Source organism: Dufourea novaeangliae, unplaced genomic scaffold (assembly GCF_001272555.1).
Source record: "Dufourea novaeangliae isolate 0120121106 unplaced genomic scaffold, ASM127255v1 scaffold162, whole genome shotgun sequence".
NCBI classification, from domain to species: domain Eukaryota; kingdom Metazoa; phylum Arthropoda; class Insecta; order Hymenoptera; family Halictidae; genus Dufourea; species Dufourea novaeangliae.
The window spans coordinates 1,688,498-1,707,064 of NW_015374046.1; the positions used below are offsets into that span (position 1 = coordinate 1,688,498).

The 18,567-nt window shown below is 32.3% G+C and overlaps 2 protein-coding genes across 2 annotated transcripts in view; one reads left to right on the forward strand and one right to left on the reverse strand.

Moving 5' to 3' along the window:
• LOC107189679 (dynein beta chain, ciliary-like) overlaps positions 1-15,585 on the forward strand; it is a 59,718-nt gene extending 44,133 nt beyond the window's left edge. The window contains exons 49-67 of the mRNA XM_015578262.1: positions 52-185; positions 959-1,196; positions 1,542-1,729; positions 2,204-2,373; positions 2,588-2,808; positions 3,623-3,899; positions 5,181-5,456; positions 6,239-6,644; positions 7,418-7,734; positions 8,566-8,698; positions 9,075-9,356; positions 10,529-10,735; positions 11,761-11,962; positions 12,104-12,235; positions 12,336-12,511; positions 13,400-13,510; positions 13,668-13,841; positions 14,101-14,249; positions 14,880-15,585. Of these exons, the coding sequence (XP_015433748.1) occupies positions 52-185; positions 959-1,196; positions 1,542-1,729; positions 2,204-2,373; positions 2,588-2,808; positions 3,623-3,899; positions 5,181-5,456; positions 6,239-6,644; positions 7,418-7,734; positions 8,566-8,698; positions 9,075-9,356; positions 10,529-10,735; positions 11,761-11,962; positions 12,104-12,235; positions 12,336-12,511; positions 13,400-13,510; positions 13,668-13,841; positions 14,101-14,249; positions 14,880-15,174 (4,088 nt within the window). The 3' untranslated portion in view covers positions 15,175-15,585. The remainder of the gene's footprint in view (positions 1-51; positions 186-958; positions 1,197-1,541; positions 1,730-2,203; positions 2,374-2,587; positions 2,809-3,622; positions 3,900-5,180; positions 5,457-6,238; positions 6,645-7,417; positions 7,735-8,565; positions 8,699-9,074; positions 9,357-10,528; positions 10,736-11,760; positions 11,963-12,103; positions 12,236-12,335; positions 12,512-13,399; positions 13,511-13,667; positions 13,842-14,100; positions 14,250-14,879) is intronic.
• A 132-nt stretch (positions 15,586-15,717) lies between these two features.
• LOC107189734 (PHD finger-like domain-containing protein 5A) lies at positions 15,718-18,567 on the reverse strand. Its single transcript, XM_015578341.1, has 3 exons — positions 18,493-18,567; positions 16,698-16,888; positions 15,718-15,910 (listed from the first exon to the last, which is right to left on the reverse strand). The coding sequence occupies exons 1-3, from the start codon at positions 18,542-18,544 to the stop codon at positions 15,821-15,823; spliced, it is 333 nt and encodes a 110-aa protein (XP_015433827.1). The 5' UTR covers positions 18,545-18,567; the 3' UTR covers positions 15,718-15,820.

The following is an 18,567-nucleotide window of genomic DNA, read 5'->3' on the forward strand; positions in this document are numbered from 1 at the left end:
TATTGCTCGTTATTAAATAGATAAATATACTAATATATTGTTCGTGTACAGTATCTGAGGAAGAAGCAAAAATAGCGGAAATAAAAGAAGTAGTGTCGGAAAGACAGAAACGTTGCGATGAAGATTTAATGAAAGCTGAGCCGGCTGTGCGACAAGCTGAAGCTGCCCTCGATACTTTAAATAAAGTAAGGAGCTGTCTGAAGTTTTAGAATACAGGATCAGTCATTGCAATTTCGTTAATAATTATTATCCATACTGAACTAATGAATTTCACTATTTCGAAATCATACATCAAATTTTTAAACGGTTAAAAAATATCTTTTCTAATCGAGTTAATGATTTCTACAAATTCTTATAAGGTAAGGAGTATTTGTCGCAGTAGTGGAAAATTAGTTCGTCTTTTTCTTGTAATAAGACTCTGAAGGATTATCTAGACTAATTTAGAAAAAACTGGAGTTAAAACATTTTACTTACTCTTTTATAGGTCGTGTCAGGCTCTATTTAAGGATATTGAATTTTAAACAATCGTGTATTTTACAAATACATAACGATAAAACCATCCTAAAATTTTCAATCCACATGTATTCTGGTTAAAATAAAAATGAACCACTTTTTTCTAGGGAATATAATCTATCATTTTCTGAAGAAGCAATATATCTCAATACAATTTCAGGCATGGCATATTTGGTTCATTTTCATTTTAATCATAATGCATAAAGATAAAAAATTTTAAGATGATTCTATAGTTATGCCGCACTGTGTACTTATAATAATTGCTTTCGATCTAGAAAGTAAAACGTTAAATACATATAAACGGTATAAGTAAATCTTTACATTTACCAATCCTTAATCAGCTTTACATTATTTATTGTTTGTACTATTACATTACCCTCTATATATTTATGATAACAGTAATAGTAAAATTATGAGTCTTGTTAAAGTCATACGACCTTTACAGAACAATCTGACTGAACTGAAATCCTTTGGAACACCACCGGAACAAGTAGCTATGGTAGCACAAGCTGTACTGGTCTTGTTTGCTCCCAGAGGACAAATCCCCAAAGACAGAAGTTGGAAAGCATGTAAAGCGATGATGGGTCATGTTGACACATTTCTTTCGCAGCTTCGAAATTATGACAAAGAAAATATTCACGCTGAAGTCGTCAAAGCTATTCAGCCTTACATCAATAACAAAGGTTAACAGTAATGATTACGAATATGATAGTGAATAGAGATTAGAGGTTAAGTATAAAATATCCTGAATTTTTATTTTGTGAATACTTACATATGAACAAAATTTATAACTATAAACATTATAAATGAAGTTACAAATGAACTTACATGGGGGGTATTCCACGCGAAATCGGACACAACTGTCTTGTATATTCGAATATCTAATGGATACCCGGGTATCTCACGGGTAGCTTACTACTTGGGTATCTTATAAAGTCACAGCTCTAATATAGATACGATTTATACGTACACGACATAATAATATATACATAACTTGAATGAGAAATAAATATATTAAATTGTTATAGAATTCGATCCAGAGATTATTTACTCAAAGTCTCAAGCAGCCGCTGGTCTTTGCAGTTGGGTTAGAAACATCATGGTCTTTCATTACATTAATGAAACTGTAAAGCCCTTAAGGAATGCACTTGCACAAGCTAATGCTGAGCTTAAAGCTGCATTGGATCATTTGAACTCCTTGAGAGGACGATTAGCGGTAAATTACTGTTACATCTAGCTTTCCCATTTTTACAGGATGTTTATACATATATATATATTTTTTTGCACCTATATATATAATACGTGAAAAACTTTTGAAAATTGAGAAATTTAGAAATTGACCGATTTCTTCACATTCATATCGTAATAAAAGGTGCAAAATATGTATATATATAATACGTGAAAACCTTTTGAAAATTGAAAAATAATACAATACTTTGTATTGTAATAATAATCGTATAAACATATCTTTAATTTAAAAATGATCCGTCTGTTGTTTTAAACATCTACGCTTCTACCTTATTTTTTATGTATACAATTGTTTAAAATAAAAAGATACAATGAGAAAACTGTTCGTGGAAATATTTAAAGAATAAGAAAGTTAAATCTGAAGCTCACTTTTGTAAGAATAAACATTAATATTTAACTGCTACTAAAGTAGTAGTTATCAATCTTTGTAACTTTCTCATAGGAATTACAAAAAGTACTCGATGTTCTCGGGGAAAGAATGAATGCAGCCTTGGAAGAGAAACAGAAATGCCAGGATGAAGCAGATGCCACTGCATTAACGATTGATCTTGCGAATAGACTTGTGAATGGATTAGCTTCTGAGAAAATACGATGGACTGAAACAGTGGAAACGTTAGTTCCAGTTAATGCAATCTTTTTATTAATTTTTTTAAATAATTTATCGCCATGGATTGTTGTAACGTTGATGCAATACGTTTGATATTAATATCAGTGTAATGTCTGAAAATAAAAATAATTAGAAAATTACGGCTATAAAATTAAAATGGGAATTCTTTGACATTTGATAATTAGAAAGTTAATCGTTTCAATTATTTCATGTAATTAGGTTAACAAATTCGGAAGTGACTGTTCCTGGCAATATTCTCCTTATAACAGCATTCCTTTCATACATGGGATGCTTCACACGAAAATATAGACACGATTTGATGAATGAGAATTGGTTGCCGTATCTGGAGACTTTGGAGCCGAAAATACCAAGAACTCCCAGTTTGGACGTACTAACATTATTATCCGATGATGCACAAATTGCTCAATGGAACAATGAAGGTGCAAATTTTGTACTACCTTTTAATTTCGTTTCATTTGTGCACGAAAGTGAAAAGGCATCAATGCGACTGTTAATTGGTTTCAGATACAGTTCGCAACACTTGGTTAAACGCAGTGATATTTTTCCTATATTATTATCTGCTGAACTTCAATTGAATTTATTCTATTTATCTAACAAGGGAAGGTTCCGAATCTGAAAATTCTGAATTTAATGAAACTTTGCATAAATGTGGAGCATATTGAACTATGCTTAGAGCAATTTTTCTTTCGTACCCGTTTTCACTTTGAAGGGGTATGAAATCAGCCCTTAAAGTTTTCGTGTTTTTTCGTTTTCTTGATATAACTTTGTAACGGTACGAGATAGAGCAAACTTGTAAATACAGAAATTGTTGAGTTTTTTTGTATAATCTATTACGCTGCCGGAGGGCAAATTTTCTACGATGCGTCATTTATAAAAAAAATGTTTTTTTTTATTTTACATATAAATTCTTAAGCGTAAGAAACAGTGATAGTCATTGCATGGAAACAATGTGCATTTATCAATGGTTTACTGAATTATGAAAGCATATGATTTTTATAAATTTTTTTATTTGAAAAAACAATTTTTCACTTTTATACTTATATGCTTATGCATATACGTGATATCTTGTGTCATTCATGTTTTGTAACTTACACAAAGTTTTATATGTGGAATTCTATTAAATTTTTAAACACTGGCTCATATGGGTTTTTGTATACGTATCACATCAGAATACAATCAATATTAACTATTTTTATGGGGTAACAAATTTAAATGTTGAATGTATTTTTTAAGGACTACCAACCGATAAAATGTCTTCCGAGAATGCAACCATCTTAATGAATTCGTCAAGATGGCCTCTAATGATAGATCCACAACTACAAGGTTTAAAATGGATAAAAAGTCGCTACGGAGAAGAATTACAAGTGCTTAGGCTTACGCAGCCGAATTATTTAAGTTATATTGAAATATCAATTGCAAACGGAAAAACAGTTTTAATTGAAAATATTATGGAATCAATTGATCCAGTACTGGATCCCGTTATTAAACGAGATTTGATAAAAAAAGGAAGGTACATTTCCCATTAGCATTTTTTATACATTTATAAGACAACAATGCCGTTATTCTTCGTAAAGAAACCACAAAAGATATATAATATTTCTTTGTCATTTCGTTATAAAGAATATACGTATATTTTGCAAATTTTGTATATGTAAATATACAAAATTTTTAAATATAAAAATTTTAAAATGTATATTCAGAAAAACATGCATTTCTAATTACAAAGTTAATCAGTCACTTGTTATTAAACAAGGGATGATAAGGGCTTAATACCGTACAGTTTTAATGAAATAGTGTAAGAAAAAATTTGAAATATCAATTCATATATTACTTCTGCAGCCTAAAACTCAAAGAACGCGAGTATAAAGCCATGTCACCTGCTTTGTCGTTAAGAGCCGTTACCTATCCCTGCTGAGTAGCCAGTGTGTGTGGCAGATACAGAGCAAGGATCGGTTCTCGCTCTGCTCTGCAACACAGTACACATATAGGCTGGTCAGTAGCGATGGGCACCATCGACTAAATTAAACTATCGACTAATGATTATTTAGTCGCAACATACTATCGACTATTTAGTCGATAGTTTTTAGTCGACTGAAATTTTGCTTTATAGGTTATGTATAGATTATGTCATCAACTTTTCAGCACCATTGATGTATTTACCTTTTGGAAATCTATTAGTTCATAGATAGAATTTCAAAAATATAAGTGGTAAAGAAGTTTTTTTTAAACAATTACTAATATTTGATTTTTTGTAAGCTATTTAATATTGGCACTTAAAAAATTAACTGCGCTAAATTTTTTATGAAAATCAATTACGTTATAAGCAATAATTTGCACAGTTCTTGGTAATGCATAAAAGAATATATGGAAAAATTACGATTCGTTTGCATCACGAAGAAAATAATCAAGATCCAGTCAATGATAGATCAATAGCTCGATAGTTCGAGCGTGTCGCTTGAAGCGACTAAATTTAATCGACTAAAGTAGTCGCTTCAAACGACTAATATTATTCGCCTCAAGTTAGTCGCTTCAAGCGACTAAAGTAGTTGACGATTGAAAAAATTAGTCGACTGAAAGTAGTCGTTGGTTACTAACGACTTAGTCGATAGTTTTTAGTCGATGGTGCCCATCACTACTGGTCAGTAGGGATAAGCTACCTATGATACGTTCAGGGTCACGAGAGATTGTTTACGGGGATGACGTTCGCACACTCATCATGGAGGAGTCGGCGCACACTTATCGAGGATTCCCTGTATAAGAACTTAATTAATTGATTGATTTCTTTCTAAAGGGCCATAAAAATTTGGGACAAGGAAATCGATTACGATCACCGTTTTCGGTTAATTCTGCAAACAAAGCTAGCTAATCCACACTATAAACCCGAGATTCAAGCACAAACAACTCTTATAAACTTTACCGTAACAAAAGACGGTTTAGAGGAACAGCTTTTAGGGGATGTTGTGAAAGCCGAAAGACCTGACTTAGAATCTAAGAAAGCAGAATTGACTATACAACAGAATTCATTTAAAATTTCTTTAAAAGTATTGGAGGACGATCTTCTACACAGGTACTACATTTCTTAAATTTATATTCGATTCAGATTACTGAAACATATGCACACATAATAATCCAAAAACAGATTGAAACTCGACTTTCTCATAAAAATTATGTTGGAATTGTAGTTACATAAATAATCTGTTGTTTTTTTTCTTATTGTCACGCAAGAAGTTTGTTTCTATATTTCTTCCTACTTTAGAATGATGGCCTTGGAAACATAATCGTGAGAATAACCACACTACTACCGAATCCAAAATATCATACGCTCAATCCATTTGTTTAATTACTTGAGGACACATTCGACGCGACTCGTAAACCATTATTATTTAGACCTTCACAAAAATTGTTCATATAAGCGATTAAATCTCCGTTGAAATTTCACGATTCCAAACAGGCTATGTATCGGGTACAAAGTCAACTAGGGCATAGGTTTATATGAACTTTTTTTATTGTTTTTCTGTTCTTCATCCACCGCTGAAGTGGATCCTATATGTTATAAAACACCTTATATCCGAGGGCACGTGTGCATCAGAAAAGAAAGAATTCTACTACCTGAAAATTCGTTTATACATGTCTCCCGGTGTTAAATTGTTAAAAATTTTCAATGTTACGAATGCATACAAATTGAATAATGGTATTAAAGAACAACCGTGTATAGTTAATAAATAAATTATTGCACTATGTTAATTATGCAGTTAATGTTGTTAACAAAATTAATTTAAACTATCACGTAAGATTCAATAAACTTTGAGAATGAATATAAAATTAATGTTAATTAATATTTTCTTAAAGGTTATCGACAGCGGGGCCAAACATTTTGAGTGATGTCGATCTAGTGATAAATCTCGAGACTACTAAGAAAACCGCTGCGGAAATAAAAATAAAGGTCGCCGAAGCTAAAGTGACGGCGGTAAAGATAGATGAAGCTCGAGAAATTTACCGCACGGTTGCATGCAGAGCCAGTCTTTTATACTTCGTTTTAAACGACCTGAGCAAAATAAACATGCTCTACCAATTTTCCCTGAAGGCATTCAGCGTTGTTTTTCAAAATGCAATTAAATTTGCAGAAGCGGCGGATACTTTAGTAAAACGTGTTGCTCTTTTAATTGACAGCATCACGTACTTAGTTTTCATTTACACGAGTCGAGGACTGTTTGAGAACGACAAATTGACGTTCCTTTGTCAAATGACCATTCAGGTAAATACTTTAGTTATTTATTTCGATGCAATGTTACGTTAAAAGTTATTGCGTAGCTCAATTCAGAATTATTTTAAAATGCTGTAAATGCCTTTATAATGGCACTAAAACAAGTGCGAAAATATGAAAAAACTTTGATAATAATTGATATATTATGCAGATAATCGAGTTCTAGTAGAATTTAGTAAAACCTTTTATTTGAGCTTGTTTAATACAGTATGACTATACTTCCAATTTTTGCTATCACTACAGTGATCGTCAAGTTTATAAGGCACCCCAAAACTTTTCAAGTTTATTATCTTCCATGTACTTGTGGTACATGAAAACATGCAATATGTTAAATTATCAATAAAAACGGTGCTTTTGTTTAAAAGTCATATCGATATTATCAATACCCTTTCTCTAAGTTTTAATACAATATCGATACATATAAAGACGTATGTATCAAAAAGAATCGAGACCTATGCGATACCTACTCGAAAGTATCGATACTTGTTTGATACCTACACGTGAGTATCGGTACCTATTTGATACCCACTGGAAACATGAATACTTTTCGGCAGTGCGTTTATTCCGAGCCGAGGGGCGTCGAGCGTACCATTAAAAAATCTTATCTTTCAAAATTTAGGTTTTGCATAAGTTATTTTTTAAAACTGTGTAGATAACAAATTTAACAAATCAGCAGAACGTGTGTAAGGATTACAGTTTGATCTGATACGGATGTGAACGTTTTAATTGAAATTCCATTCTATTTTGTGATTTAATTTTTTCAGATTTTCATGCAGACAAACGAAATAACGCAGTCTGAGCTCGATTTTCTCTTGCGATTTCCATACATACCCGAGTTAAACAGTCCCGTTGACTTCCTCTCAAACGTTGGTTGGGGTGGAATTAAGTATTTAAGCCAAATGGACGATTTCCGTAATTTAGAAAAGGATATAGAAGGCGCTGCGAAAAGATGGAAAAAATTCGTGGAATCAGAAACACCAGAACGTGAAAATTTCCCTCAAGACTGGAAAAATAAAACTGCCTTACAACGGTTGTGCATTATGAGATGTCTTAGATTGGATCGAATGACTTACGCACTTAGGTCTGATAATTTTCAGTTCATTATTTATCTTCATACGTTTTACACAGTATAAGAAAATTTGTAAAAATTGACATCCGTCATTTCATCAAACTTATTCATTATAATATCGAATGAAACACTGGCAAATGGACATGAAAATTTGTCGCTTTAAATAGTTCTAAGAAAATTGGTCAAATTAGTTCTATATTTAGACAGAAGTTACGTATATGAAATGACGTTACGGTCAATTACTTAACTATAACATAAAACTGATATTCCACGTATACATATGTACCCAGTACCTAGTTAACCAAACCTGCATAGCCAGATTTTGTCCAATGCTTGTTATAAGCTTTTATACAAGAATAGCCACAGATTTGGTGCAGGATCTGCTATAAACAATGTATGCGCAAATTGGCGGCACATCCTAACACCTACAGAATCCTCTCTCCTGCTTTATGATTCTGTCAAGCAGGTTCTGCCTACAAAATCCAAGCCAAATGCCGAAACAGATGGCTATGAATTAGTAGACCGATTTTGACAATATCTGCTGCCAATCTGCGAGCCATTTGTTCACAGGGTATGTAATTACACTGTTGAACAAAACTGTGCATTCTGTGAAAAAGCAGTTTGCAGATTCCTATTCAGCTCATAAAAATCTATAAGAAATACCCATTGAAAGTTCCAAAACTCTTTCTTGGCTTCGGTTTCGGGCCAAAAACTAATTCAGAAGGGTCTAAACATTTCTCCTTATCGATGCAAGTCACGACGCGGGCCTATATTATTGACAGTAATTGATGAAATACTGTAACTTGTTCGGAGAGTAAATGGAAGTTTTATTGAATTTTATAGATGCTTCGTGGAAGAAAAACTGGGTTCGAAATTTGTGGAATCTAGATCTCCCCCTTTTCATAAATCCTTTGAGGAAACTAGTTCAATTACGCCTGTATTTTTTATTCTCTCCCCGGGTGTTGATCCCCTAAAGGTAAGTTAAATACCTTTTATAATCTTTTAACCGTCCAAGGACGATGCCGGAGTCAGGCGTTTGCGAGAGCGACATGCATACAGTGTCAGAGTTAAAGTTGAGATGCGTTAATTTAGCGGTCCGTCCTCGGAGGGTTAACAAATTTTTGGTCATGTAACTGACAAATTCTGGTAACTTTTCTATTGAATAATCAAAGCTTTTACACAACTTAATTGTCTGTGGAAGTGGAAAAAGGAAAGAAACATTAGTATTACGTTATGAAGAAAAAACATAATTATTTATAAGTGCAGTTTATTGTCTATTATTCGTGAAATAATAAGACAAAGTAATAGCGTTACATTTTATGGACATAATAACAGAAGTAATAAAACTTTAGGATGTAGAGAAGCTCGGCAAGCAATTGAATTTCACTTTCGAAGGAAGGAATTTCCATAATGTATCCTTGGGTCAAGGCCAAGAACCAATTGCCGAAGAGGCAATGATTATTTCAGCGAATGAAGGACACTGGGTGATTTTGCAAAATGTTCATTTAGTGAAGAAATGGCTGCCTATACTAGAAAAGAGAATGGAACAATTATCAGAAAGTCCTCACGAGGATTATCGATTGTTTATTAGTGCCGAACCTAGTCCAGATCCTCGAGAATCAATAATACCACAGGTAATTAAGAAATGCGTACTGAACCAATAGCAAATACCATGGATTTGCGTCGGAAGTTTTAACAATTACAGAAAACTTGTTTAACCCGCACTTGTCACAGTACCTCAGAGTCGCGTTCTTGTCACACCGCGTATAGCATACCAGTACGTCTTCAATCGCTTAATCTTCGAGTGACATGCATCATTTTAAACGTTCTTTATTTATACCGATTCTCCAAGACTCAAAGAAAAAGACTATGTCAGTTAGAATATCATGAATATGTGAGTATCAAAGATATTAAAAAAATAAAGAACACAAATGTTTGAAAAGTTAGGAGAAATTAATTTTTTTTCAAGGTTTTAGTTTCATACAAGTTACGAAGGTGTAACAGCACAGCAATCGAAATTTCTTGAGTTGTATTTTCAGAAAAAATAGGTGATTTAACGATTTTCTCGAAAAAATATAATTATTCTACAAACGGAAAATGAGTGAAATTTGACATTTACTAAATGCCAGCAAAATGTATTTTTCGTTGAAAAAAATTAAATGATTATTAATATTTAATTTTAATTTAATCTATTGTTACGCGGAATTTAACTTTCGGGCCCTGGACAGCATTGTGACTGTGGTCCGCCGCGAACAAAGCCCCTCTCTCGGTCTCCGCGAAATTTACGCAGAGTGGAGACTACGAGAGAGTGGCGATTGCCGGCTAGCACGCACCAGGGTCGAGGTTCGCAAGTCGGATGGGAAGAGTCTCTTCACGGCAGGAGGCAGTTCGCGAATTAATCGAAATCGTTCTGCGTTAATTTAGACGTTTATTAACGCCACGCGTCTACCCTTGACGGCAACGCTTACAACAGGTGGCCAACGATAACAAATCCGATAACAATTCTCGTCCGAAAATTCGGTACACGTCGGAATACAAACTACTTAACAAATGATTCGGCTACGGCGCCTCCGCGATGTTCGTGACACTTAAATTTCGGATGTTCTAGAAACATTTACCGAAACATTTTACCCAATTGCCGGTAATTGAAGAAGTCAGTAAATTTACAATCGCCAGTAATGAGAACCGAAATATTTCTACGTTTGCAAATTTCATATAAGCGAAACGATAGTGGTTATTTATAAATATAAATTGAAAAATAAATTATGCCTTTTTTTATAAATTTTAAATATTTTATTATACGTAGGGTATCCTTGAATCTGCTATAAAAATTACAAACGAACCACCATCAGGAATCCAAGCAAATATTCACAAAGCACTGGACAATTTCAGTCAAGAGACTCTTGAATCCTGCAGCAAGGAGACCGAATTCAAAGCCATACTATTTGCACTCTGTTATTATCATGCTGTCCTCGCGGAACGCAGAAAATTCGGAGCACAGGGATGGAACAGGGTATACATCCTAATAATAGTTCATACAATTATGCAGTTTAAATCACGTAATGGAATTATTCTAATTATTTTCGTTAGTCAGTTAGCTACATATATATACTAAGTGAGTCAGGAAGAAAGGGAAATACTTTCGGAGACGATAGTATGGGTCATTGTAAAAAAAAGAAGTTTAGATGAATATGTTTATTATTCTCAATAGTTTTCGGAGATACAACAGTTTGAATTTTGAAATATAAAATTAATTAAAATGATTGATAACTATTTATTTTGGAACGTCGCGTTACGCTGGTGAAAATACAGCGTAACAGTACTAAATGCTGAAATATTTTGTATCGAGAAGAAACTTTAGAAACAAAATACTTATCCGAAATTATATTGAAAAGATTTTTAGGAAAAGGATTTAACTCGCTAACTGCATTTACCTACTACACATGCAGTAGATGCCAACTTTATCTCTTTAGTGATAATATGCGCAACATTTCTTGCCGATCAGCAGTACGAAACTTTTTTAAATGACATCCAAAGATTAGAAAAACGGTATTACTGTGACTACTTGTTTCTTATTTATCGTGAGCAAACACATTGTTTATAACAAAATTATTAAAAATTATTTAAATAGTCTTAAAATGACTATTGGTACTTGTTTTTATGAAAAAAAACTTGTTTACTAGATACCAAAAAGATGCAGTGTGCGGGTTTAGTATTTATATATTTTATGTAACTGGTATGATGATTATGAAAAGTTTATTCGATTTCTAAAATTGAAAACTATGAACCGAAATTCTACCTCCACAGATGTTATGAATTTCCGAGCTATCCCATATAAAGAAAAATTCAACATATTAAACATTGTTTATTAATTGTTTTCCTTATTAAATACTAATTAGTATTTAGGTAATACTTAAACAAGAAAATTACTTATTGTTTAGTAAATTAGTTATTTTATGTCTTAGAATACGTTCTTCGTTAGTATTATAATAATAATGATCTTAATTTCTTTAAATGAGTACCCTTTATTGCCACTAGAGCTATCCATTCAATTTCGGTGACTTGACGATCAGCGTGTCTGTGTTGTTTAATTATTTGGAGAACAGTATCAAAGTACCATGGGAGGATCTCCGTTATTTATTTGGGGAAATTATGTACGGAGGCCACATAACTGACGATTGGGACAGAAGATTATGTAGAACATATTTAATGGTGTACTTGAAATCAGAATTAGTTGATGGTAAATAACAATTTCGAAATAGCTACCAGAGCTATTCTTCGTATTTATGTACTCTGTATTTGTAATACATTAATACAGCTCAGAAAAGAATGTACAAAATAATTTAATGTCACTGAACGTTATTTGTTCTTCTACACTTAGGTGAATTATACCTAGCTCCTGAATTTTTGGTACCACCTAATAGTGATTACGTAACATACCATCAATATGTAGATGATTTTTTGCCTAGTGAAAGTCCAGTTCTTTATGGTCTTCATCCTAATGCCGAAATTGGTAATGAATCAATACTTTTAAATACTTTAAGCATAGTTATACATATAATTTCTGTGGATAGTTTCATAAACTGGCCTTCTAAAAATAATGCATCGATTAGGATTTTTGACATCAACCGCTGAGAATTTATTTAAAACGTTGCTGGAAATGCTGACGCAGACAGCAAGCAATGCAGCAGGAGGAGACATGTTGAAAGAAGATAAAATGAAAGGAATTTTAGAAGACTTACTAGATAAATTACCGGAAGAATTTAATATCGCAGAACTTCAGGGCAAGGTTTCTAGACTCTTTATACTGCATAATCTTGCAAATAACACTGTCCAACGCAATTTTTGATCTACAATGTCCATTGGGAGATCCTTATAGAATTTTTCGTCCAGATCACGAATCCGGAAGCAGTATTTCTCCATCAACCTTAGCTTTTGAAAAACATGAGCTTTTGTAAAAACACCTGATTTTGGGCACAAATGACGCAGTACGTGAAAAGTAAAAACGCTAGAAAGTTCAATTTAACCTTGAAAGATAGAGGAGAGTTTCCTGATGGAGAAATTCTGCTTCCGGATTTGTGATCTGGACGAGAAATTCTATAAACATCTCCCCATAGATAAAGTAGATCAGAAAAGAAGTTTAAATTTGTTGGACAGTGTAATTACATAGTAATACACAAGGTCCGTTTTGAAGCAGGGAAGGGGGAGGGGGTTAAATCTTGTATTAATAGTAAATAGTAACAACACTTACTCTCGTTACAATGAATCGGAGATGGGCAAACTAATTATCTAGATAAAAAGTTTCGATTAACCTTTATTCGAATAACGAATAAAGGTTAAAAAAGGGATTTCGTTATTTTTAGTTGTTTAAACGTGGAAATTTCAATTTGTATAATAAAATAATACTTCTTTATGAATGAATCGATATTTGTCGAACAATTATTTAATCTCATTAACTGTTTGAAGCTCAGAACGACACCCTTAGATACTGCTGCTTTTCACTGTGTATTATTCGAATAAAATTCTGCCCAACTTTGCAATGAATGCATATGTTGAAATAAGCGTAAATTACGCAAATTAACATTTAACTAGGAAAAGCACCCAAAATTTGTCACCGTTTCTAGTATATCATTAGAAGTTCATTATGTTTAGACAAATGTGTATTAAAAAATTCTAGGTTGAAGATCGCACACCCTACGTTACGGTTGCTTTGCAAGAATGCGAACGAATGAACCTTCTATGCGAAGAACTCAGAAGATCCCTTCGAGAATTAGAGTTGGGATTGAAAGTAATTAAAAATCCGTGCATTGTTACAAAAAAGAAACTGTTACCTTGAAAATTGTTTTACAAAATAATGACAGTAACTAAATAATTGAGTTGAATGTTGACTGTGCAACGTAAATACGTTACAATAATAAAATGAAATGAAACTTATTTCCTGACAGGGTGAATTAACAATTAACGCTGAAATGGAAGATTTGCAAAATTACATAATGATGGATGCCATTCCACCATCTTGGACTAAAAGAGCGTATCCCTCAGAATTAGGATTAAATAGTTGGTTTGCTGACGTGTTGAATAGGATTAATGAATTGTCCAATTGGACTGCAGATTTTAGCGTAAGTTTTGATAAAAAATTAACACTTCGAGCACATGTAAATTAGAATATGGACACAGAAATTATTGAGTCAGTTTGAAAGATTTGAACAAATATTGAAATAATTTAAATACGTTAATTTGTAATATTTATTTGTTTTTCACGTAGCATCCATATTCATTTCATTAAAACGCGAGTTTGTTAATTTTGCAAAGAAAGTAAGATAAGAAAATTGATAAAATAAATGAATAACTTAAAATGAATATATGATACATTTTCAGTTACCTGCATCAGTATGGTTAGGTGGCTTCTTCAATCCGCAATCATTTTTGACTGCAATTATGCAACAAACTGCACGAAAGAATGAATGGCCATTGGACAAGATGTGTTTATATTGCGAAGTTATGAGAAAATATAAGGAAGAAATCACGTAATTATTACAAGCTTTTTTTATTCAAATTACTTACAATTAATGTACAGGGTGTCCGGTAAGTGATGGTACAAGCGAGCAAAGAGTGATTCTACATGAAAAACTGAATCGAAAATGTAGAATAAAATTTTTTCATAAGAAGCTTTGTTTTCGAGAAAAAATAAGTTTGAAAACCTGCTGTGTACGCAATTGAATAGGACTCGGCTGCTGCGTCTGTTCATTTCATTCCGTTTCTACTTATTGCCAGCACGAACACGTACGGGTCCATACCCGTGGAACGCGCATGGCAGAACACTCTTGAAAGGGTCAACACAACAAACAATCGTACAATATAGTCAAGGCATATAACTTTGAATTAGAGATAATGATCTTATAATTAATGGAAGTATATATTCTTTGACTTGAAGTAGAATTCCAGAAAAATATTACATTAGTTATGTTTTTTCTTACTAGAGTACCTGAGTATAGACTTTTCTAAGTTGGTATATTAATTTAACTTTTATTTACAATTAAATATTAAACATTCATCTACGGCTAGAAATAAAGAATAACTATTATCTGTTCTGTGTATTTAGAAACACTTCTTTTTAATATTAAATAATGATTCCTGCTTTCTTAATAAAATTACAGGGCAGCACCGAGAGAAGGTGCATACATAAATGGATTATATATGGATGGCGCAAGATGGGACACCCAAACAGGGTGCATCATGGAGTCTAGGTTCAAAGAGTTGTATCCATTGATGCCAGTAATGTATATTCGTGCAATTACACAAGATAAGCAAGATCTACGAAATATGTATGAATGTCCTGTGTACAAAACTCGTTCTCGAGGCCCCACTTACGTATGGACCTTCAATTTGAAAACAAAAGAGAAAGCAGAGAAATGGATTCTTGCTGGAGTGGCAATTTTATTACAAATCTAATTGTACTACAATAATCCACAATTTATTAAAATAAACAATTAGAATTGAGTTTAACAGAAATACAATTCAAATTTTACGTGCACTGATGTCCGCGTATATGGCCACGCCTATCCCCACCAATTCCTGAAACTGCTGGTTCGAGGCAGGCCTCGGCGTTATCTATTATCTGCATCGACGTGATTCAACTAAATAGTGTGACGTCTCAATACCATATAACTAGGTAGAAGTGCATATCTCATACACAACTAACCGATTCTAGTTCATAAGCATCTTTACACGAGTCGGGGCTGTAGATGGCTAAATTTTCAGGAACGGTGCAGGAATCGGGGACCAGTTACCAGAGTGCTTTCCCCACGGTTGTGGGACGCAGTTGCATATAGGGTGGGCTGGATATACGCACTTTACGTTTATGTTAATTATCTCCGTTATTTTTAGAGATATGAGAAAAGTGTATTCACAGAAATTTTTTAGTATGGAGAGGGCTATTACTTAGCTGTCACAGTTTTTTTGTAGGTGAAGGATGTTTTGAGTTCTCTCAAGCGCTTAAAGTCACGATGTCAAATGACACACATTCGTCACCAGAATTTATTCGGAACTTATAAAAAATTGTATTATTATACAAATGAATGATAGTTACTACCGGCTTTTATCTTCTCTTGAATCCATATTTCTTTCTCTCATAAAACAGATCCGTCTTCGAGCTTCCAAGATTTACAATTTTCGGACAACCGTCTCTCTGAAAAGAAATAAGTTGCAAATTATTACAGCCAATGTTGGTATGACTATCCTTCAAACGTTAACACTAAATCATATAAATGTTGTTATACTTGTGACGAAGCGTCACGCATACAAGCCACCGGGCCATGCGTACGACGGAGAGCACCGATACAGCGGCACGCTCTCACGCAGCCACGGTGGCTCAACGCGTTATACAATGCTTCCTTTTAGACAATACATTTTTGAAATTGGCAATTAGTTACTATTATTTATTATTATTTATTTGTTTTTATTTGTTATTGAAAATTTCAAGCTACGTTTACGACATGTCATAACTACGGAAGGTCATCATTTTGAAAACATGAGAAATTAATTTAATTTTAGAAGCAAATATTAAGCTTTTAATTTTTTTGAATTTGAACTATACAAAAAATTATTTCAATTCAATGTGTTCTCTCTACTTTTGTTTACCTTGTACATGACTAAAAAAAATCATAGTGAAAATTAACTTGTGTCCTTCTGGAATAACATCACCAACAATAGAAACACATCTACAGAGAATGTTTGTAATTATATGTCTACCACTGTATGCAGACCAAATATGTACAATAGACTCTAACTATATTGCCATGTTAAATGGGTAAAATGGGAATGAGTTTAGAGCCCCCTCCATACTAAGTTCAGTGGCAATATAGTTAGAGTCTACTGTACTTATATATATGACACATATACATATACTACGTATGTAATAGAAGGCATATTTCAAATTAATGAAAAAATAATATTATCTATCTAAAGAAACTTACATCTTTTTCTTGAATTGTACATTCCTTGCAATAATAGGCATCGGAAACACCAGGTCCACCACAGATCACACATCGGCCTTGATAAGATCCATAATTGCATTCATCGCAAATTCTAACGAGAGTACATGGTCTCACATAAGAATCACATATGACACATTTGCCATCACATTTTTCACATAATCTTCCAATTGCTAAAATAAAAAATTCAAATTTTATTTAAATACATTCAAATACAATTATTTTTGTACCATAAAAATATCACAAAAGTCAAGTTATAACTATAAACAACTGATATGATACTCATAAACTTTCAAATATTATTAAACAATGATTATTTATGGAAATGCATAAGTTTTTAAACTAATTAAAAGAAATAAACATTAGGGAAGACTTTATTTCTTGTATTCAAGATTTTATCAGACAAAATATAAAATTAAAAACTATATTAAAATACATTAGACTCTATTTCATTATACTTTGCATATTTATGTATGATACATTTAAATATACAAAATCCAGTCTACTCTCATTATATAATTCTAACACAGTTACATATAATAGTATACTGTGATCTATATTATTTGTATACTATAATATCACTGTTTCTTTATTCATGTTATTACGTTTCCTTCTTATTCATACTATACATCGATAGAATTTTACTAAGAAATTAAGTATGAAAAGATTTGTAAAAAAGTTTCTAAGATACATAGCTTAACCCTAAAATGACACTCTTCCTTTTTCCAACAGTAATATTTTCTTATTCTTCTTTGTATATCTTAAGAAAAGATGAATATAGCATTTTCTTTGCATTTTAGGAAAGAAAATTAAAATATAATAGTTATTTTAAACTATATGCTAAAAAGGATCGTTGTTCAATATGGTCTTTTTATAATGCTTTTATGGCTATGTCAATCACTATATACAATTTTTAATGTATAGAAAGTATAATTTATATCTTCCCTAATAATTTTTCATTCAGCGTTCAATAGTCTCTCCAATAGCATGGTTAAATTTTGCACATTATAATTAAACATTTCAAGGTGAAGTTCATATTTCAATAGAAAGCAAAATTGCAACAAACTAATTATTTTATATGTCCAACTTGATACCATACAACTTTTCTTTGAAACATTTTTTTAATATAACAGGCAATTCATAAGTAATTTAGATGTCAGAGTTAGGTGAATCACCTTGTACAACAAAAAATATTTTTATAAATGTTCAAAAAACTTTATCATTCCAATATATTAAAAAAGAAACATTTTTACATTTTAAAATTGTACAATTATTTTAAAATAACCATCCACAAATTTTTAGAAAGTATTCCATCATTTGCTTTAAATGTTTCAGCTAAGATATAATTTTATTAAGTAAAATACACCGTGGAGTCACCGGCAATTCCAAGTCTTAGAAATATGCTTAAGAATAAGCAGCGTCTATGAATCCCGTCCTTATAGAACTAATAAAAATATACACAAAACCATCTTTTCATTGTTATTTCATAAAAAGTGGCACAGATTAGTAGGGAAAACAAAAGCTCAATTTTCTAACGTTTATCTATACACCTGTAGACAAAATTAAACTTTAGAGGTCACCGGCAACGCTAGTGTCGTTTTAGGGTTAAATATTAATACATATAAACTTTTATCCTTATAATACAATAAACTATTCTACTGTCACGTATTGAAACGAAAATGGAAATGAAGTAGGTTATACATTTATCATACACAAACATAATTAATTATATAAAAATATAAATGTAATCTAACCTTAATATAAATTTCACACCTACCAACACCTGGTTGTTTTCTGCAGAAAATTAAATCAGGATGATGTTTAGCCATTTTATATTATAAATACAATAAGT